This window comes from Oncorhynchus tshawytscha, linkage group LG03, assembly GCF_018296145.1.
Source record: "Oncorhynchus tshawytscha isolate Ot180627B linkage group LG03, Otsh_v2.0, whole genome shotgun sequence".
Lineage (NCBI taxonomy): Eukaryota > Metazoa > Chordata > Actinopteri > Salmoniformes > Salmonidae > Oncorhynchus > Oncorhynchus tshawytscha.
The window spans coordinates 10,407,061-10,425,833 of record NC_056431.1 but is presented as its reverse complement, the minus strand read 5'-3'; the positions used below and the strand labels follow the sequence as shown (position 1 = coordinate 10,425,833).

Below are 18,773 nucleotides of genomic sequence, written 5' to 3'. Positions count from 1 at the left end.
CATCTAGTGTATGGGAAAGCACTTACAACATGGCTGCTTTCTTTTATTGCTATGTGGAGTTCATAACCGTCCATAAATACAATGACTCATTTGAATACCGGTAATTTTATTTCATGTATTTATTTTTATTTGCTTAAAACCACAATGACCCATAACTTCATAAACTGGATACAACTTTACCATACAATGATTATTTGTACATTTGTATTGTATTTGTGAGACATTCTACTGCACTGTTGGAGATAGTAACATAAGTGTTTTGCTGCACCTGCCATAACACCTGCAAATCTGGTAAGTAAGCATTTTACTGTAAGGTTGTATTTAGCATATGTGATAAATACAATTTGATTCCATTTTAAATTCATGTACACTACCAATAAACTTAGATTTGATTTAGATTTTAATATAGAACATGGACCCAGTCATTCAGATTATCCAGAGCCTCTGACGTCTCACATCATGGCTTTGATACAACAGGAGACAGATTTAAAAAAATAATGTACCTAGCTATATAGCTAGTTAATTAAAGGTTAAATAAAACAAAACAAATACAGTTTGTTGAAATTACATGTCACTGAAGCTTACAAGGGTCTGCCTGGTCCTTTCCCCCCCACACCTCTGATTCCAAAAGTTCTACAACATAGTGAACAAGGGCAGCCTTTCTGTGGGAAGCCAGTGCACTACACAACAGCTCCTGCAGCCTGGGGAAGTCCAGCTCCCCTGGGTGGAGAGCTGACACCAGGAAAGTGGTATGTTTGAGGCCTAGTCGACCTAGGGCCTCCTCACTCCACCTTCTAACCTCTTCAACAGCTCCTTCCCCCATTAGGTCAGCCTTGGAGAGGACCAGGTAGCACATCCTCCCCTGAGCTGACAGACTCTGCAGCAGCTGGACACAGACCTGGCTAAGCCTGAGAGGCGAGACCAGGATGTAGACATCACATAGTGGGTGCAGAGGAGTCAGCGACATCGGAGGGAATGGAGATGGAGGTTGCGGAGAAGATGAAAGAGCCTTCTGATCTGTCTTGGTCGATGAGGGAGCCAGTTCCCCCACCCTGCCCATGCCTGGTAGATCCCACAGCCAGACATTAGGCAGCTCAGGGTGTGGGAACCCCAGAGCCTCCATGGTGGTTTCCGTGACTCCAGTGGGAGACGCCCTCTCGTCCTGGTTCTTCAAGCCCAGGAGGGAGTTGACTAGGCTGGAGCTTCCGCAACCCGTCTGCCCCAGGACGCCCAGGTCCAGTCGGAGGTGCTCCAAGGCCGTGAGGGCGGAGAGAAGTCTGGATGGGGGGTTGGTCAGATCTCTGGACTCGAACAGGTGTCCATTCCGATCAATATCCCCCGGATGCACCTTATCCATTCTCAGTCCAGCTGACAGCAGAGACCTGCAGGGAAGGATACGAGCAAAAGGATGCAATGATACAAATAAGTGTGATTTGGGTAAAAAATAATCATTTTGGTTTGTTTTAGAGTATCTCCTCAAGGTACAAACTTGATTATTTACTCTGAATCTGGAAAATTGCCATGTAGCTTCATTAATATGAATTATCTGTACACACACTGTTTGCACAATTAACCATAACATGAGACTAAACACACACTCACTGTTCATCATTCCTCAGCAGTTTTGGAACTCTGTTTTCTCTGAAAACATCCACCATGAACTGACAGAATGCTTTCTTTCTCAGCTCAGGCAGAGCTGTAGTCATGGTCGCTCCAATTTCCCTTAACTCTAGTAACGTTTGCTTCACATCCTCTGGGACTTCAGCATCTTCAGCTGTGGCTGCCAGCCTCTTCCTCTCAATCTCCATCTGACGGGCTCTCATTCTCTCCCAGGCACAGGTCTTACAGGGTCCTGTGAGCTTCTCCTGGACCAGGTCCCACTCCTGTTCAGCTCTGACTAAGAACAGCGGTTGGTCCCTGTCGCGGAGCTCCATGATAGGCCCTGGGAGGTTGTCCTGGTGCTGCACTGAGGTGAGGACCACCAACACATCGAAGTGTTCAATAGGGTGGTTTTGGCCATCGAGGCTTGGAATTGTCCAAATCCGAATGTTGGGGATTTTAGGGTGCAGGATCATTGGTGATTTGGGGTGCAGGACGATCGGTTGGTTCTCAGTGGGAGGGTCATCTCTCTTGTTGTCGTCCTGCTCACTTTCCTTAACCTGTCCTTTTCCTTCTCTCTCAAACATTTTAGTCAGAGTCCCCGAAATCTCAATTTCATCATCATCATCACTAGCTTCCTCATCCTCACTTTTCTCCTCCTCTTCCTCCTCCTCTTCCTCCTCCTCCTCATTTCCTAACCCACACAGTGCTCTGGCCAATTGAGTGTTGGCCTCCTGGGTTCCCCCAGTAACAGCCACATCTAAAGGGAAGTGGTCATACAGTTCCAACGCCGCCACCAGCCTGCCCTCCAGTCCCGTCGCCCGTGGAGACGAACGCCATGGTGCAAGCAGCAGTTCCACCATTTCTTCACTCAGTTTCCCAGTCATCATGATCTCCCTGTGAAAAAACAAATGAGTATAAAGTTATTTGTCACAATTATGTGTTCCTAAGACTTGATATTGTACAAAATGCTCTTGTTACAAAACCAATAACTAGCCTACGAATATTGTTGCACTCTCTCTGTCTAGGGGTCCTAGGCTCTTGACCTCTTGGTCAGCCAGTCCAAGCGTATTATATATTTTTTCAGTTGGTGACTAAACATAAATATGTACCAAAAGGAAAAATACCAAAGGCATGCCCAAACTAAAGGCCAAAAAGAAATGAAAGGCCTCATGGCCACCAAACAAAACCCACATCCTTTATGGCTTGCTAGCTGGGATACTGACTGACGATCACCTTCTTCATATTCTTCTTCTTCTTCAATGAGGTTTAACGGCGGTTGCATCACCACCAACATAAACTATCAAAATAAAGAATGTCGCACACTCCATACATAAACTCCCAGTAATTTAATGGGTATTTGCACACTCCATATATAAACTCACAGCAATTTGTGTGTGACTTTCTTTATTTTGATAGTTTATAGTTTATTCGCCATTAGTCAGCACCTCCACACAAACTTTTTTTCTGGGTGTGCGAAAGCTCATGTTTTTTAATCTAGCATTACCACCACCACCAACAATACTTTTGTGGCGGTTGGCATCTAACTTTATGTTCCATTCCTGACACCTACTGAACTGACTATCACCTTCATTGACAGCACCTGCTGCCTCCTGGGGGAATGGAGTTTGGAAGTGTATCCTGTCAATGTGTTGCCTAACTGTGTGCTTACACTACACTACCTACTACATAACACTATGGAGTAAGAAATAATCAGATTTGAGGGTTGCATTTTACATTACAGCACTTTATCCCGTCTACTGTAACGTAAAGAGATACTGATTTAGTTGGATGGAGGATGGAGAATACTTAAGCATAAATAATGACAGACTACTTACCTTGCAGAGATAAAAGAAAATTATATGCAGACTTGATTTTAAGGCTAATATCACTACAGTGTTTTTTCCTTTTGTATTGAGTAATCCTTGTCTTCTGGAGGATTGCCGATGTGGTAAATTCTTTAGGAAAAACATCTGAACCCCATTCACTTCAATGTTGACCAAGTCAGTCACATGCTGCATTGTAAATAAACCACAGAACCTGCTTCCAGGATATAGATTTTTTTTCAGGTGGAGCAAGGTGTGTGTAGTTTGGCTGGCCACGACCCACGGGACAACACAACGAGCTAGAGAGGCTGCTGTTAGCAAGACTACGGTGTGTGAATACAGAGAGACAAACTGGTGACTTATTGGAAAACACAAGAACTGGCTTCTTTTATGACATGAATATTACTTGATATGAAACATGAAAAAAAAACATGACAAGAATATTACTTGGTATGAAACAAGATTCAATTTGTTGTTTGATATTCAGATCATAATTATTACAATACAATTACAAATGCCACTTATTTTACTGTACGTTTAAGATAATACCCTACGATTTCCTTCATAGGCCAAATGTAATGTAGAGCCAAACAAAATCCTTATTATGACATGTGTGCAATGAAATGACTTTCTAGAGGTTTTTAATGATCCATTCATGAGATACACCATTCTCAACAATGTAGCCTACTACCTAATAAAATTGTCCTGTATCCTGTTTGAGTGTGAACAGTTAAGAAGAGCAATGGCACTTCTCCCCAGCAGATGTCCTCATTGCTTTTCATTTCAACCCACTATTTTTTTAATTTTATTTTATTTCACCTTTATTTAACCAGGTCGGCTAGTTGTGAACAAGTTCTCATTTACAACTGCGACCTGGCCAAGATAAAGCATAGCAGTGTGAACAGACAACAACACAGAGTTACACATGGAGTAAACAATAAACAAGTCAATAACACAGTAGAAAAAGAAAAAAGTCTATATACATTGTGTGCAAAAGGCATGAGGAGGTAGGCGAATAATTACAATTTAGCAGATTAACACTGGAGTGAAATTATCAAATGGTCATGTGCAGGTAGAGATACTGGTGTGCAAAAGAGCAGAAAAGTAAATAAATAAAAACAGTATGGGGATGAGGTAGGTAAATTGGGTGGGCTATTTACCGATGGACTATGTACAGCTGCAGCGATCGGTTAGCTACCCAGATAGCAGATGTTTAAAGTTGGTGAGGGAGATAAAAGTCTCCAACTTCAGCGATTTTTGCAATTCGTTCCAGTCACAGGCAGCAGAGAACTGGAAGGAAAGGCGGCCAAATGAGGTGTTGGCTTTAGGGATGGTCAGTGAGATACACCTGCTGGAGCGCATGCTACGGGTGGGTGTTGCCATCGTGACCAGTGAACTGAGATAAGGCGGAGCTTTGACTTGTAGCATGGACTTGTAGATGACCTGGAGCCAGTGGTTCTGGTGACGAATATGTAGCGAGGACCAGCCGACTAGAGCATACAGATTGCAGTGGTGGGTGGTATAAGGTGCTTTAGTAACAAAATGGATGGCACTGTGATAAACTGCATCCAGTTGGCTGAGTAGAGTATTGGAAGCTATTTTGTAGATGACATCGCCGAAGTCGAGGATCGGTAGGATAGTCAGTTTTACTAGGGTAAGTTTGGCGGCGTGAGTGAAGGAGGCTTTGTTGAGGAATAGAAAGCCGACTCTAGATTTGATTTTAGATGTTTGATATGAGTCTGGAAGGAGAGTTTACAGTCTAGCCAGACACCTAGGTACTTATAGATGTCCACATATTCTAGGTCGGCACCATCCAGGGTGGTGATGCTAGTCGGGCATGCTGGTGCAGGCAGCGAACGGTTGAAAAGCATGCATTTGGTTTTACTAGTGGTTAAGAGCAGTTGGAGGCCACGGAAGGAGTGTTGTATGGCATTGAAGCTCGTTTGGAGGTTAGATAGCACAGTGTCCAAGGAAGGGCCAGAAGTATACAGAATGGTGTCGTCTGCGTAGAGTTAGATCAGGGAATCGCCCGCAGCAAGAGCAACATCATTGATATATACAGAGAAAAGAGTCGGCCTGAGAATTGAACCCTGTGGCACCCCCATATAGACTGCCAGAGGACTAATAGTAACGCCACTCAATCCACTGGAATAGTGTATTATTGAGCTATGTCAAATAGGCCTGTTGACAATAAATTCAATGTTGGAAACACTCCAATAAGTCAATATACAGTACACACATACAAAACAATGAAGTTGCATGTAAACATACTGTACAAAGATTTGTATTATTTATTTTTTTAGGAACTTGGGATCAAGACATGTGCAGACATGCCCCGTGACATCATGGAAGTAGACTACATTTAACAGCAAGCTGAGACAGGTGCTGAGCACAGCAGGCACAACAGAACGACAGCTGTTTGGTCAACAGAAAAAGATGCTCAGGGCCTGACATCACTGCAGGGGAGGTAATGTTTGTTGTGTGAAAAAATAGATGATGTGATGATTGCTCTAACTGTAACAGTCTTTAAACCTGCTAATTTAAGAGACTGCTGTAACCTAAAAAGGTCACGAATGGTTAAATACCAGTTGCTATAGGTGTAACATTATACAGCCTAGGGGTAGACTGAGGCTTCATGCAGAACTGCTTACTTTCTGTCTGGGCCAGATGTAGTCTAGGTTTATCATGAATTCCTTTATTTTGTCATATTTTGTAGTCAATATCTCAGTGTTGCCATTCAAAAGGACCACAATGCAATCTCTTGCTGAGCCTAACTGGTTGGACCACTTCTGTTGCTGCTAGTATGAATAAGATCAAGCCCCTCCCTGGACACATTCCCATGTCAACAATACATTACATTCAGCCAGACCCTACATTCTCTTGGATCTGTTAGGAACACTTGTACTTGGGTCTGTTATTTCTTCACTGTCTTCTTCTTCTCTGCTCAGGAGCAGTGGGTTTAGAAGGAGCTGACAGAAGGACTGCTACCATGGCTGATGGAAAGGGATTCACCTGTCTTATGGTCATTCTCATCCTGGGGAATATATTTGGAGCTGTAAGAGTTGCACTTGATTTGATTCCTATAGTAGCTGTATTTTGAAAGTATTTGTTTAATCATATGTAATCATATAGTAGACAAATGGTGTGTAGATCTATGGTGTTGTCCTTAACATTAAAATCCAGAAGTTTACTACAGTACATTACATTTCTGGTCCTTTTCAGCACTACACTGTACGGGTTATTGACACTTTCAATTGTAATGTAGGATCCTGTTATAATAATGTTTACAATTTGTTATAACAGCTTTTAATATACATGTTATTACCTTATTATAGGCAGCAGGTCTTGCCCTTTGTGCTCTAGCCATCTGGGTTGCAGTAGATCAATTCAAGCTCTACCCTATATCTGGTGTGTCGGGGAAAGATGACATCTTTGCCGGGGCCTGGATTGCCATTTTCACAGGCTTTGCCTTCTTCTGCATGTGTGTCTTTGGTATCTTGGCTGCTGCGAAGAAGAGCCGTGCCTTAATGCTAACAGTAAGACTTTGATACTAAATTCATCACAATCTCTTTGGTCACTGAAGTTCTTCATTTGTTCATCTGAACACTGATTCAAAATATATAATTCAAGTGGAATATATGATATGTCTATATCTCTTTCCCTGTTGTTCTTTTCAAGGAAAGGATAATATTTATTTTGGAATTTTGACAGTATCTGATCCTGATGTTGATCATCTACATATTTGAGTGTGCCTCGTGTATCACTGCAGTCACCCACAGAGACTATGTGAGTACTTGGGAAATGGGCACCTTGAGATACCTTCAGATCTTCACATTGCTTGAACAGCACCATTCTAGAAACTCCACTTTGAAACGTATTCTCCTGTTTTCTCTCATCCTCTGCTATGTGCTGTTTGTAGCTGGTTGGAAACAGTAATCTGGTGAAGAAGCAGATGCTGAAGTACTATGCTGCCGATGGTGACTCTGGCAGTCGGATCACACTGACATGGAACAAAGTGATGAAAGAGGTGACTGGTCACCAAATCAAAGGAATCTGTCAGGATAATCTGACTAATCAGAGCCACACCACACATTCCAAACAGATGACTAGCACGAAGACCGACTAAACCTATGTTATTGTGTGGAGTATCTGTTAGGGAAAGGTATCACATTCCACTAACACACACACACACATGCGCATGCAGGCATGCACGCACGCACACACACACACACACACACACACACACACACACACACACACACACACACACACACACACACACATCCTTGGGAGTAGCAGATGAGTTGTCAGCTATGACATGACATAGCATGTCCCTCTCTCTCCATCATCGATGCCAGAGTCCCGATGTGTCTCTGCTGGGTGAACCGGTTTGGACAGCCCCATAGTGTGTGAAAGACAAGGGATGGGATCAGTTTGCTGCACAGAGACAGAAACAACCTCTGCAGGCTATGTTGATGTAGCTAGGATAAAGAATGTAGAGCTGCACATTCTACAAATACTTATACAGTAGCTCGCTCAGTTTGAGTGAAGTGAGTTCAGTCTGTCACAACATCAGTTTGTCCACTGACTAACTAAACTATTCCTGTTTGAGTGAAGAATATTCCTCACCCATGTATTGTTTCTACAACATCCTCTCCTCTCCTATTTCAGGTGGAGTGTTGTGGAACGGATGGCCCAGTGGACTGGATAGAGTACAACTCCACCTTCAGGGAGAAGTTTGGTACAGACTACCCCTGGCCCACCCACTGCTGCAAGAGGAAGAACAACTACGAGGTGGTGAATGTGGAGGCCTGCAAGAACGGCCAGAACACCACCATGTTCACTAAGGTGAGAAAACACATTCCCATTGCCTAAAACCTAAGAGATTCTCTGGTTCTCACTTGTAGGCTCAAGATTTAAGTAGCTCATAACCACAGATCTAGGATCTGATTATACAGTACCTGCCATGAATTATAACTGTACTGTAACTAATAACAGTATGGAAAATATCTGACCCTGTACAGTATCAGTGGTTAGGGGTCATTTATACCTCCCACTTGAAGTAAGCACATTGTTGCTTGTCCTTGAACCACCTTGGCACAGGCTATCCTGTTTATACCCTCTATCTTTCTACCCAGGGCTGCTTCAACCACATTGTGTCTGTGTTCAGTCGATATACATGGGCTATCAGCTGGTATGGTTTCGCTGTGCTAATGTTTATGGTGAGTTTTCAGTTGGTCTACTTAGGTTGGTAAATAGTTATGTATTCAGTTGCTAGATTTATTACCCGAAAACGATTTATCGGACACTTTTGTATACTCCACAACATACAGTAGAGACATTATCAGAACATAAAGTCCAACAACACTTGCACTTTCTTGCTGTAAGTCTAACGTTCCCTTGTCTTTATTTGATTCAGTTCTGGCTGTTGATCCTGGCCATGGTGTACTACCTGATGCTGTGAGGAGTCTGGAGGTGATGTCTCTAACCATGTTTTATACTTTCTGCTGAAGCAACACCAACCCTCACTTCAGCAACTACCTCATTTCTTAAATAACAAATTACTGTGGGAATGATAACAGAAAAGTTTTCTGATATATAGAGAATGAACACTGTGTAGGGATTCAAATGTATATATATATTTAATGGTTTATTGTACTGTAAATGCCAGATGAACAAATGTGGATTGGCCTGAGAATTTCAATGTCCTAACTGCTTTGGTAATGGGATATATATATATATATAGTTCTTGTCATTAATTGTACAGTACCAGTCACACCTACTGATTCCAGCCTGTTTCTTTATTTGTACTATTTTCTACATTGTAGAATAATAGTGAAGACATCAAAACTATGAAACAACACATATGGAATGTATAAAAAAACACTTTTTTGGTTACTACATGATTCAATATGTTGTATGTAGTGTTGTATGTCTAGGGTTGTTGTAGGTCTAGGGGTTTTTGTATTTCTATATTGGCCTGATATGGTTCTCAATCAGAGACAGCTGTTTATCGTTGTCTCTGATTGGGGATCATATTTAGGCAGCCCTGTTTCCCACTTTCTGGTGTGGGATCTTGTCTATGTTTCCTGTCAGCACTCGTTTGTATAGCTTCACGGTTAGTTTTGTTATTTTGTTCAGTGTCCATTTTTTAAATAAATAAGAATGTACGCATACCACTCTGCGCCTTGGTCTCCTTCATACGACGAACGTGACAGAAGATCACACCAACAAAGGACCAAGTAGCATGTTCAGGAGGAACGGACCTGGGAGGAGATTCTGGATGAAGCAGGACCCTGGACGCAGGAGGGGGAGTATTGCCGTCCGAAGGAGGAGATAGAGGCAGCGAAAGCGGAACTGCGATATTACGAGGAGCTGTACCAACGAGACAAGCATGAGGCAGCACACAGGGCGATTGGCTGAGTCAGGTTGGAGACTTGAGCCAACTCCTCGTGCTTACCGTGGGGAGCGTGTGACTGGTACGCAGTGATACGCACGGTGTCTCCATTTCGCATTCATAGCTCGGTGCGTTCTAATCCAGCTCCTCGCATTTGCCGGGCTAGAGGGGGTATCCAGCCAGGACGAATGGTCCCGGCTCAGCACTCCTGGTCTCCAGTACACCTCCTTGGACCAGGATATCCTGCGCCGGCTCTGCGTACTGTCTCCGGTGCGTCTGCACAGCCCAGCCCAGGCTCGAGTGAGCATCCAGCCAGGATGCATTGTGCCAGCGCTACGCTCCAGATCTCAAGTGCGCCTCCACAGTCCAGTACCTGCTCCCCGCACTTGCCCTGAGGTGCGTGTCACCAGCCCGATACCACCAGTGCCGGCACCAGACCTCCAGTGCGCTTCCACAGTCCAGTATGTCCTGTGCCTCTCCACACTCGCCCTGAGGTGCGTGTCATCAGCCCGGTCCCACCTGTACCGGTCCCACGCATCAGATCTCATCAGATCAACTTTGCCAGAGTGCTGAAAGATCTTATAGAACAGTTGTTTTTTATTGGGGAATTTCTAATGTATTATTTAGAGAATGTTTATATTGATCTTCAAAAATGTCTGTTGTATGTTTATACAATTCTTATTTTAGTATTCTTTTCAATGACAATCTGCAGTTTAGGAAAAAAACAAGGACAAATTGTTTCATCTGATGTAACCATCGGGTTTTTAATTCACACCTTGGAAAATATTACAAAATAAGATTAACTGCCTTTTGCCAAGTGCTATAAGGCTGAAAGGGATCGTATTGGACTGAAAATTCAGGTTACACCCACACACACCTGTAATACACACATAGGTAGTATAGCCATTTTAAGTATTTCCAACTTATATGGACTTCAATGTACTTGGTCACTGCATAGATATAAAAGAGAAGAGGGAGGCATGCATGCTTGCTCACACAACAGGACCATACTCACACACACCCACACAGTAACAGAGAACACACATGCGTTCACACAAACAATTATCCTTCAAAAAGCCCAAGTCCAGAGTCATTAGGGAGTTCAATGAAAAATGTGCAATTTTCTTTAATCTAAGGAGTTTAGGGACACAAAGAGTACCAGGTCCTGTATGCTGCTTTGTACCCTCATAGTAAAGAGCTATAGTGCACGTGGCAAGATACCATTCACAATGTTGACAGCCCGGACCTAAAGAGAGAAAGTTACCGCCTTAACATGCTTTATGGAACCAAATGATTGTTCATCAAAAAGGCACGTTAAACAAAAACCAAAGTACATCTCAGAAGTGGCACCATTTTTCACATTCTCACCCCCATTACAAAACAGCTCTTCCTTCCCTCGCACTTCACTACAGTGGTATCACAGCATTACAACACAGTTGAGGAAACACCCCTGAAAGATGTATAGTTCCCAATGTTCAATGGACAGCACTGCTAAACTAGCCTAATAGAACCTTGTCCTTTGTTTAGCTCTCCTACAATACTACACTGGGACATTTGTCTATCTGTGATGGAAAAGTATCCACAAAGACATTAGTGAGACATACCAACGACTGGGAAAGGATTGAACCAGTTTTGTAACCGACACAGTCATAGGGACAGAAGTGAAGTGATATACATGTGCACACACCCAGTTCAATATAGTGGAAGTCTGTGCAAAAACCATTACAGTATAGGTAATGATCTACAGAGACGAAGTGTCTCCCCCTGCTGTCCAATAACAGTATCGCAGTCCCAAAGCCAGAATGGGAGAGATACATGAATTAAGACATGGTGGTTTGTTAATGGAATGAAATTGGTTTCTGCCTCCACTGAATCATCACATCACACCTTTAGTAATGTGTTGTACGTGTCAGGTATATGTTGCATAGGGGCAGGCAGTGAGTATAACTCCCAAAATGGAGGTAAGGACATCTGGGGTGCTTCTGTTGTATTCAACCAACACGGATACAGAAAAACAACCGAGGACCAGTGTGAGTGGTATTGTATTATCAGCGCAGTACATTGCTTTGGATAAAAGCATCTGTTAGACTTAACATGTACAAAAACATCCTTCAAGGATAAGTACATTAGATAAGACACAGTACAAACTTTCTGCAGTCAGACAGGCAGACAGAGAGACACACACACAGCATTCAGAATGAAAGCGCAAACTAGTGTAGTACCACTAATCCTAAAACGACAAAGTACTGTCTGTAAAAACAGATTCCCTAAAACAGAAGGCAATGTTTTGATTCAGTTTTTCATTTGCTGAATTATGTGCTTTTTAGCTCACCATAAGAGACACTCGTCATTGGTTACATGGACACATTTAGACATGCGTACATACATTCACACACTCACATTCTGTCCAGGGATAAAAATTCAAACAATCAAATTCTACTTGGGTCGTTCCACGAAATAAGTGCCTTTTGCGTCCTTTTGATATTTTAAGTACAAAATTGTGCACCAATACTGAATTTTAAAAGCGTTATATTTAATGAAGTGGCCTTTAATATAGACCACATGGAGAATTCAATAAATATATTTTTTATATGAATAAAGACTTGCTAACGTGCCAAAATTCTGCATTTGACATGTCCCTCTGACTTCCAAGAAGATTAACATTTCTCCATCATTGTAAAGCCCTAGTCATTCTGTTGCTTTGACAGTCATTTGTGATTAATATTCATTTAAAATGTGATTAGTCATTAATTTAAGAAAAAAATAAACCTTTCCCTAATTTTAAGCGCAACCCGGTTATGTGAACTGAACTCGTTTTAAAATAATATTCCTTTTAAAATAATAATAAACATTGAACATCTACTAGTCCAAATAATTGAGTAAGAGCAGTTGAGCTGGTTCTTCTGAAAACATTTCTGGTGTTTTGTGGTGGAAAACCGAGCGGGCCGAGCATAACCCTGTTAACCACAGATAACTAGGTTAGATAATTGTATTATTTTGTGAAGTGTGCATTCAATTGCCCCTCCCTGTTGCACACAACAAGCTTACATTTCCTCTGCCACTAGGGGATTTATGGCCGATTTAAGATGAACTTGTCAACCTTGTTACTATATTTGGCACTTGCTAGTCATTTTTTAAAATTTAACCTTGAGATGGGAAAGTTGAACATGTGATCTTTATGACTGTCTAAAGCAGGTGAAATCAACAAATACACATCTCAAAAGGCACCGAATTGGTGGAACGACAGACTTATTATTTCAAACAAATTATTTATATTACATGCATTCCTCAAAACTAAAACTCAAATAAATATAACATGTAAAATCAAGCTTCTGAAAACCACTAAACCAACTCAGCAGCTTTTGAGGTTCTTATTTTTTAAAAAGGAGACAGACTGAGGTTATTTCCCTGTGTAGTCCTTTTTCAGTACTACAACATTGTAAAAAATAAAGGCAAACCCAATCAAACCTAACCCACAGCCAGTCTAACAGCCACTGTGCAGAATACCTAATACTCTGTTAAAAAGTACAGCAGCCAGGATTTTTTTCTGCATAGAAAAGACTTGGGCGGGCTGCCTAAGTGCTTTTCCAGGCCACTTATGTAAAAAATAAAAAAAGACTCAAAATGATAATATATACAGTGCCAGTCAAAAGTTTGGACACACCAACTCATTCAAGGGTTTTTCTTTATTTTTTACTATTTTCTACATTGTAGAATAATAGTGAAGACATCAAAACTATGAAATAACACGAGTAACCAAAAAGGTGTTAATCAAATCAAAATATTTTAGATTCTTCAAAGTCTTGGCATTCTATCAACCAGCTTCATGAGGTAGTCACCTGGAATGCATTTCAATTAACAGGTGTGCCTTGTTAAAATGTTAATTTGTGGAATTTATTTTCTTCTTAATGCATTTGAGCCAATCAGTTGTGTTGTGACAAGGCAGGGGTGGTATACAGAAGATAGGCCTATTTGGTAAAAGACCAAGTCCATATTATGGCAAGAACAGCTCAAATAAGCAAAGAGAAACAACAGTCCATTATTACTTTCAGGCATGAAGGTCAGTCAATCCGTAAAATGTCAAGAACTTTCAAAGTTTCTTCAAGTGCTTAGTGGGACTATACTTTTGTTTTTCAACAGGACAAGGACCCAACACACCTGGCTGTATAAGGGCTATTTGACCAAGAAGGAGAGTGATGCATCAGGTGACCTGGCCTCCACAATCACCCGACCTCAACCCAATTGAGATGGTTTGGGATGAGTTGGACCGCAGAGTGAAGGAAAAGCAGCCAACAAGTGCTCAGCATATGTGGGAACTCCTTCAAGACTGTTGGAAAAGCATTCCAGGTGAGAGAATGCCAAAGCTTTCATCAAGGCAAAGGGTGGTTACTTTGAAATAACACATGGAATAATGTAGGAACCAAAAAATGTTAAACAGATTTAAGATTCTTCAAAGTTTCGATGTCTTCACTATTATTCTACAATGTAGAACATAAGAAAAACCCTTGAATGAGTAGCTGTGTCAACACTTTTGACTGGTACTGTGTGTGTGTATATATATATATATATATATATATATATATATATATAATATATATATTTATATATATATATATATATATGTAAACTTAAATTAACTCAGAATGGAAAACATTTTCAATTTGTAAACTTAAATTACTAAAATGAGATGTGAAGTACGTAGAAAAGATAATGAACCTAGATATATTTTTTTAAATAAGATCATCTTTGAGAACTAAGCATCACCTAAATAAAAGCTAGACAATCAGGGAGAATCTAAAATTCCCAAAATTATGCATTCAGGAATTTTTGTCATAGCATGGGGGGCCACCAGATTTTTTTGAATTGGAGAAAATATGCTTTAAAACGGTCAAATTGTATCTCCGTCACATGGCAAAATGAGTAGAATTGCACAAAATTTGCTTGAAAATCGCTACATTTTGTCACTGCGGCCAACAGAAGGGCCTCTAAAATTGTTGCTTGGCCACGCAAGCCCCATTTTGATCCAGAAAAGACCCTGGCAGCTATTCGCCATTCTTTCTCAATGTTCACAACAACAGTCTGCTCTGGAATGTTTTCAAATCTAAGCCACTTTTCGGTTCATCTCTTTATCGCCTTCCATCATTGTTCCCTTCTTTCTCATTGGTCCAGTGGTTGCAGGTGGGAAGTGGTGATAGGCCCTAGGGAATGTTCAAACAGGAAACTGGACTGTATGTCTAGCTACCCCAGAATGCCTTGCCCTTGGTCCCATTTCTAGACATGACCTGTTGTCTCACGTTTCCAGGAAGAATTTCTATCGTCCTGTTCCCTTTCTCTGTGGACCATGAGAGTTTTACATGGTCTCTTCCTAGCTCTTTCTCTCTCTTTCACATTCAGTCTGATAGGGTACCGTGTGTAAAAGTCTACTTTGTGCTCCTCCTCAGCAGTAGCTGCGTGTCTGACCCTCAGTATGGATGGTCCAGTTGGGTGATGGTCCAGGTAAGCTGCCCTGCCGTGCCAGCCCTCTCTGGTTCCTCAGACCCTGCGGCCGCAGCACCGGCTCGTGGACGACATCTCTGCGGAGGGGAGGGTTGGGGTATTGGCCCAGCATCGGGCCAGGATGGAATGGGTACCGGCTGTACTGGAGGCCTCCTGGCTGGCCGGGGTAGGGCCTGGGGGCCCCCAGCGTCAGGTTGGAGAAGGCTGCAGACGGGGAGTCTGAGGGCTCCAAGAGGGGCTGGCTGGGGTAGCTGGAGGAGCAGGGGTCCTGGGGGCTCTGGATGGGGTAGGGGGGCTCCTGGTAGTGCTGCCATGGGGGGTAGGGGTTAGCGCCAGAGCTCTGGTGCTCTCCCTGGGTAAAGTCTTGGGTCCGGTAGTATTTGAGCACCTGATCGCCTGAGGGCATGACGTCAAAAGCCTGCCTGTACTGGCCCCCGGGCGAGGACCTCCGGAGCGGGTCTTGGCGTTGGAAGCCCCCTGCCCCAGCCCTCTGAGGAGCCCTGATCCGTGAGGGGCCCGGGGTGTAGACATTATAGGCAGGTGGGGACTGGTTGTGCTGCTGGCTGGGGTAGGGGTTGGCAGGGTGCTCCATGGCAGGGGAGGAGCTGGTGGAGGCAGAGGAGGAGGTGACTGTGGAGGGACCCTCAGCCCTCTCCTCCTCAGCCAGCTTCTCTATCAGCAGGGAGGCAATCTCCTTCCCCGACAGGCCCTGGATGGGCTCCGTACTACAGCTGGAGCTCTGGGGGTCTGAGCGGCTGCGGCAGTGGATCCCTGTCAATGTAGACGCTGTGGGAGCTGGGAGGAAGTCGCTCTCCTGGATGCTCCCTGGGGTCGTTGCAGTCGAGTCGTTGTGGGCGGCTGGGCTGTCTGGAGTGGAGGGGGTGAGGCTAACGCTGGTGGAGCCTCCCTGGTCAGGGGCCAGGTGGGGGGAGGACTGTCTCTGGTCCTCTGGGGGAGGGGGGTCGTTTGGCAAGGCAAGAGGTTCAAAATCCTGTGGAGAGTCTCCATCCAGGTCTGTGCTGGTCCAGCTCTTTTGGGCCCCAGTAGAGGGGCTGGGGAAAGGGAAGTTGACGTAGATGGGCTCAGACAGGTCCTTGGAGGTCGGTCTGTGGGCATGGGGAGGAGAGGGCTGGGATGGCTGGCCCTGGAGAGACTTGCCCTGGGGAGGCTGGCTCAGACTCAGAGGAGCATCCTCTGGCTTACGATAGCACACCTTCCCGTTTTCAAAATAGGGGTGTAGCTGGGAGGCGGTGAGGTCTGTAGAGGCTGACCTGTTGGAGCGGTGGAGATTGCGTTGGTGCTGGTGGAGCGCCAGGGGAACCATGGAGGAGGAGGGGAGGGGGTGCATCTCACTACGGGCCAGCCGGACTGAGGAGGAGGTCTGGCGCTGGGGCCGGGGGTGAGAGGGGTGATGGTGGTGGGTGGAGCCATCCTGGGAGTGGTGGTGAGAGTGTCCGTGGGAGAATGAATGGGACTGGGAGTGGGCGGCTGCCCAAGCCCGCGTGGCTTCTTTGGACCAGAGCTGGGGCCCACTCTCCCTGGGTCCACCCTGGTTGTGGTGGAGAGGCTGGGGAGGGTGATGCCCCCGAGAGATGGACCTTTTGTTGGTCTCTGGGTGGGGGGCTGGGCGGAAGTTACCCTCCAGGTCCAGCCTCATGTTCTGGTAGCTGTGGCGGGCGTAGCTGGGGGGGCCCTGCGGGTTCTCAGGCCCGACAATCTCGTAGTAGAAGTTTTCCATCCTTCCCTGGTCCTCTGAGGTGGAGGAGAGGGGCACGGGCCGGATCTGGGCCTGCTGAGACGGCTGCTGACCCGGGGATGGTTGGCTGGCTGCGAGGTAGCGGGTGAGGTGGTCTGGAGCTCCACTCAGACGCTCTGAGAAGGCTCTGGCCAGAGGAGGGTTCCCCTGCTGACCAAAGATCCGCCTGATGCGCCCTGAGTCCAGGGAGCGACGCATCTCAGTCTGGGCCAGTGGTGCTCTGTGGGGACGCTCCAGATCCAGGGGCTTAGGGGGTACTTTGGGGCGGGTGGGCTGGAAGGCACGGGCCTGAGTCAGAGGGGACTCTGACTTGGAGTGCAGGAGCTGGGGGTGGGCTGAGGACGGCTTGGACTGGGTGGAGGTTGATTTCTGTTGGAGGTGAGGGGCAGAGAACTGGCGTGAGTAGGCTGGGGGCTTCCTCTGAGACTGGGACTCAGTGGGGCTAGGTCTCTCCCCAGACTGGCCTGGTTTGGGGGGCTGTGACTGGGGCAGCTGCTTCTGGTTCTTGTAGATGGGGCTGGGGGTCTGGTCGTCTCCAGAGGCGCTCCCACCAGACATCTCAGAGTTGGACGCCACAGAGTCAGACGTCTCAGAGGACAGGGTCCCCGTATCCTGCAATAAAAAAAGTATAATCTTTTTACCGCCATACAGTAAGTTAAAGTCTCTTCATAACAATGACAGTTAAAAAAAGGAATCTAATTTTGCCCAGGCAACTGTAAACATTGTGCTTGTTATGGTTAGGAAATGAAGGCTCTGCTGAAAATGACCTGACAGCACTGCTGTTGCTCCAGCACAGTCAAAACAACATATCCACCACTTAGAATTTACCACAGTACAAACGGATACAGTTTACACAAAGGTACACCCATACAGTGCCACTTACAGACATGTGCACACTCCCACACACCTGTCCTGGAGTCTTCTCTTCCTGGCCGTGTCCTGTATCTGCTGCAGTCTCTGTCGCGTTTCCCTCTCCCTCGGTCATCCACACAGACAGGGGGCGCACTGTGGAGTAGAGCTGATTGGGGTCAGAGGACAGCAGCTCTCCTGCGTCGGCAGACAGGGACCTCTGGTAGCGGGTGTCGGCTGCGTCCTGGGACCGGGACTGAGGGGGGCGGTAGGGGGGCGAGGCACCCTGTCTCAGGGCCTTGTTGGCACTCTCAGTCAGGGCCAGGGCCATGAGGCGTGCTGGGTTTTTTGGAGGGGGAGGGGGAGGCTGGGCGAACAGGGGGGGGCCGGTGGGTCCCGTTATACCTGTAGAAGGGAGAGGAGGGTTAAATTACATGACTATGGTCTGCAGTAAAACCTCAAATCATCATTGAAAACAAACACATTTTTGATGATGATTATAAATCAATCAACTAATACATTCAATCAATAAAACCTGTTGGCCGAGTCCATTCCTGTTTACTCACCCTGTCCTCTGATCTTGGCCTCGGGGCCCAGTTTGCTGCGGATCTCCTGCTGGCAGCTCTCCGTCAGCTGGAAGTCACATGACCTCAGCAGCATGGAGATCATCTGAGGAGGCTGCGACTGGGAGGGGCCGCTGCTCGGGATGCCAGGCTGTAATTCACCAGCTCGCCCACCAATCATGTCCAACACCTACAAGGGAGAAAGTCAAGTTTGGTGAGGCAAATTTATCATACAGAGTATATAGCCAATCCTGAGATACAGAAATACAGGGACAGCAGTGACAGAG

General features: G+C 45.0%; 3 protein-coding genes across 6 annotated transcripts in view; 1 reads left to right on the top strand and 2 right to left on the bottom strand.

The window, feature by feature from the left end:
• Window positions 1-103: 103 nt before the first annotated feature.
• zmp:0000000951 lies at window positions 104-3,599 on the bottom strand. Its single transcript, XM_024392261.2, has 3 exons — window positions 3,438-3,599; window positions 1,603-2,496; window positions 104-1,382 (listed from the first exon to the last, which is right to left on the bottom strand). The coding sequence occupies exons 2-3, from the start codon at window positions 2,487-2,489 to the stop codon at window positions 572-574; spliced, it is 1,698 nt and encodes a 565-aa protein (XP_024248029.1). The 5' UTR covers window positions 2,490-2,496; window positions 3,438-3,599; the 3' UTR covers window positions 104-571.
• Window positions 3,600-5,794: 2,195 nt separating this feature from the next.
• LOC112244350 (uroplakin-1a-like) lies at window positions 5,795-9,249 on the top strand. The gene is made up of 8 exons (XM_042309743.1): window positions 5,795-5,892; window positions 6,374-6,480; window positions 6,761-6,961; window positions 7,137-7,211; window positions 7,345-7,452; window positions 8,097-8,273; window positions 8,564-8,647; window positions 8,845-9,249. Exons 2-8 carry the CDS (start codon window positions 6,415-6,417, stop codon window positions 8,887-8,889), a joined length of 756 nt encoding a protein of 251 aa, XP_042165677.1. The 5' UTR covers window positions 5,795-5,892; window positions 6,374-6,414; the 3' UTR covers window positions 8,890-9,249.
• A 5,217-nt stretch (window positions 9,250-14,466) lies between these two features.
• The window catches only part of arhgap33 (Rho GTPase activating protein 33), a 48,034-nt gene continuing 43,727 nt past the window's right edge, over window positions 14,467-18,773 (bottom strand). For 3 of the 4 annotated variants that reach the window (XM_042309732.1, XM_042309728.1, XM_042309733.1), the window contains 3 exons: window positions 18,490-18,676; window positions 17,958-18,328; window positions 14,467-17,686 (listed from right to left, as the gene is read on the bottom strand). In XM_042309732.1, the coding sequence (XP_042165666.1) occupies window positions 15,260-17,686; window positions 17,958-18,328; window positions 18,490-18,676 (2,985 nt within the window). In that variant the 3' untranslated portion in view covers window positions 14,467-15,259. The remainder of the gene's footprint in view (window positions 17,687-17,957; window positions 18,329-18,489; window positions 18,677-18,773) is intronic. The other variant, XM_042309729.1, reaches the window with a different exon arrangement.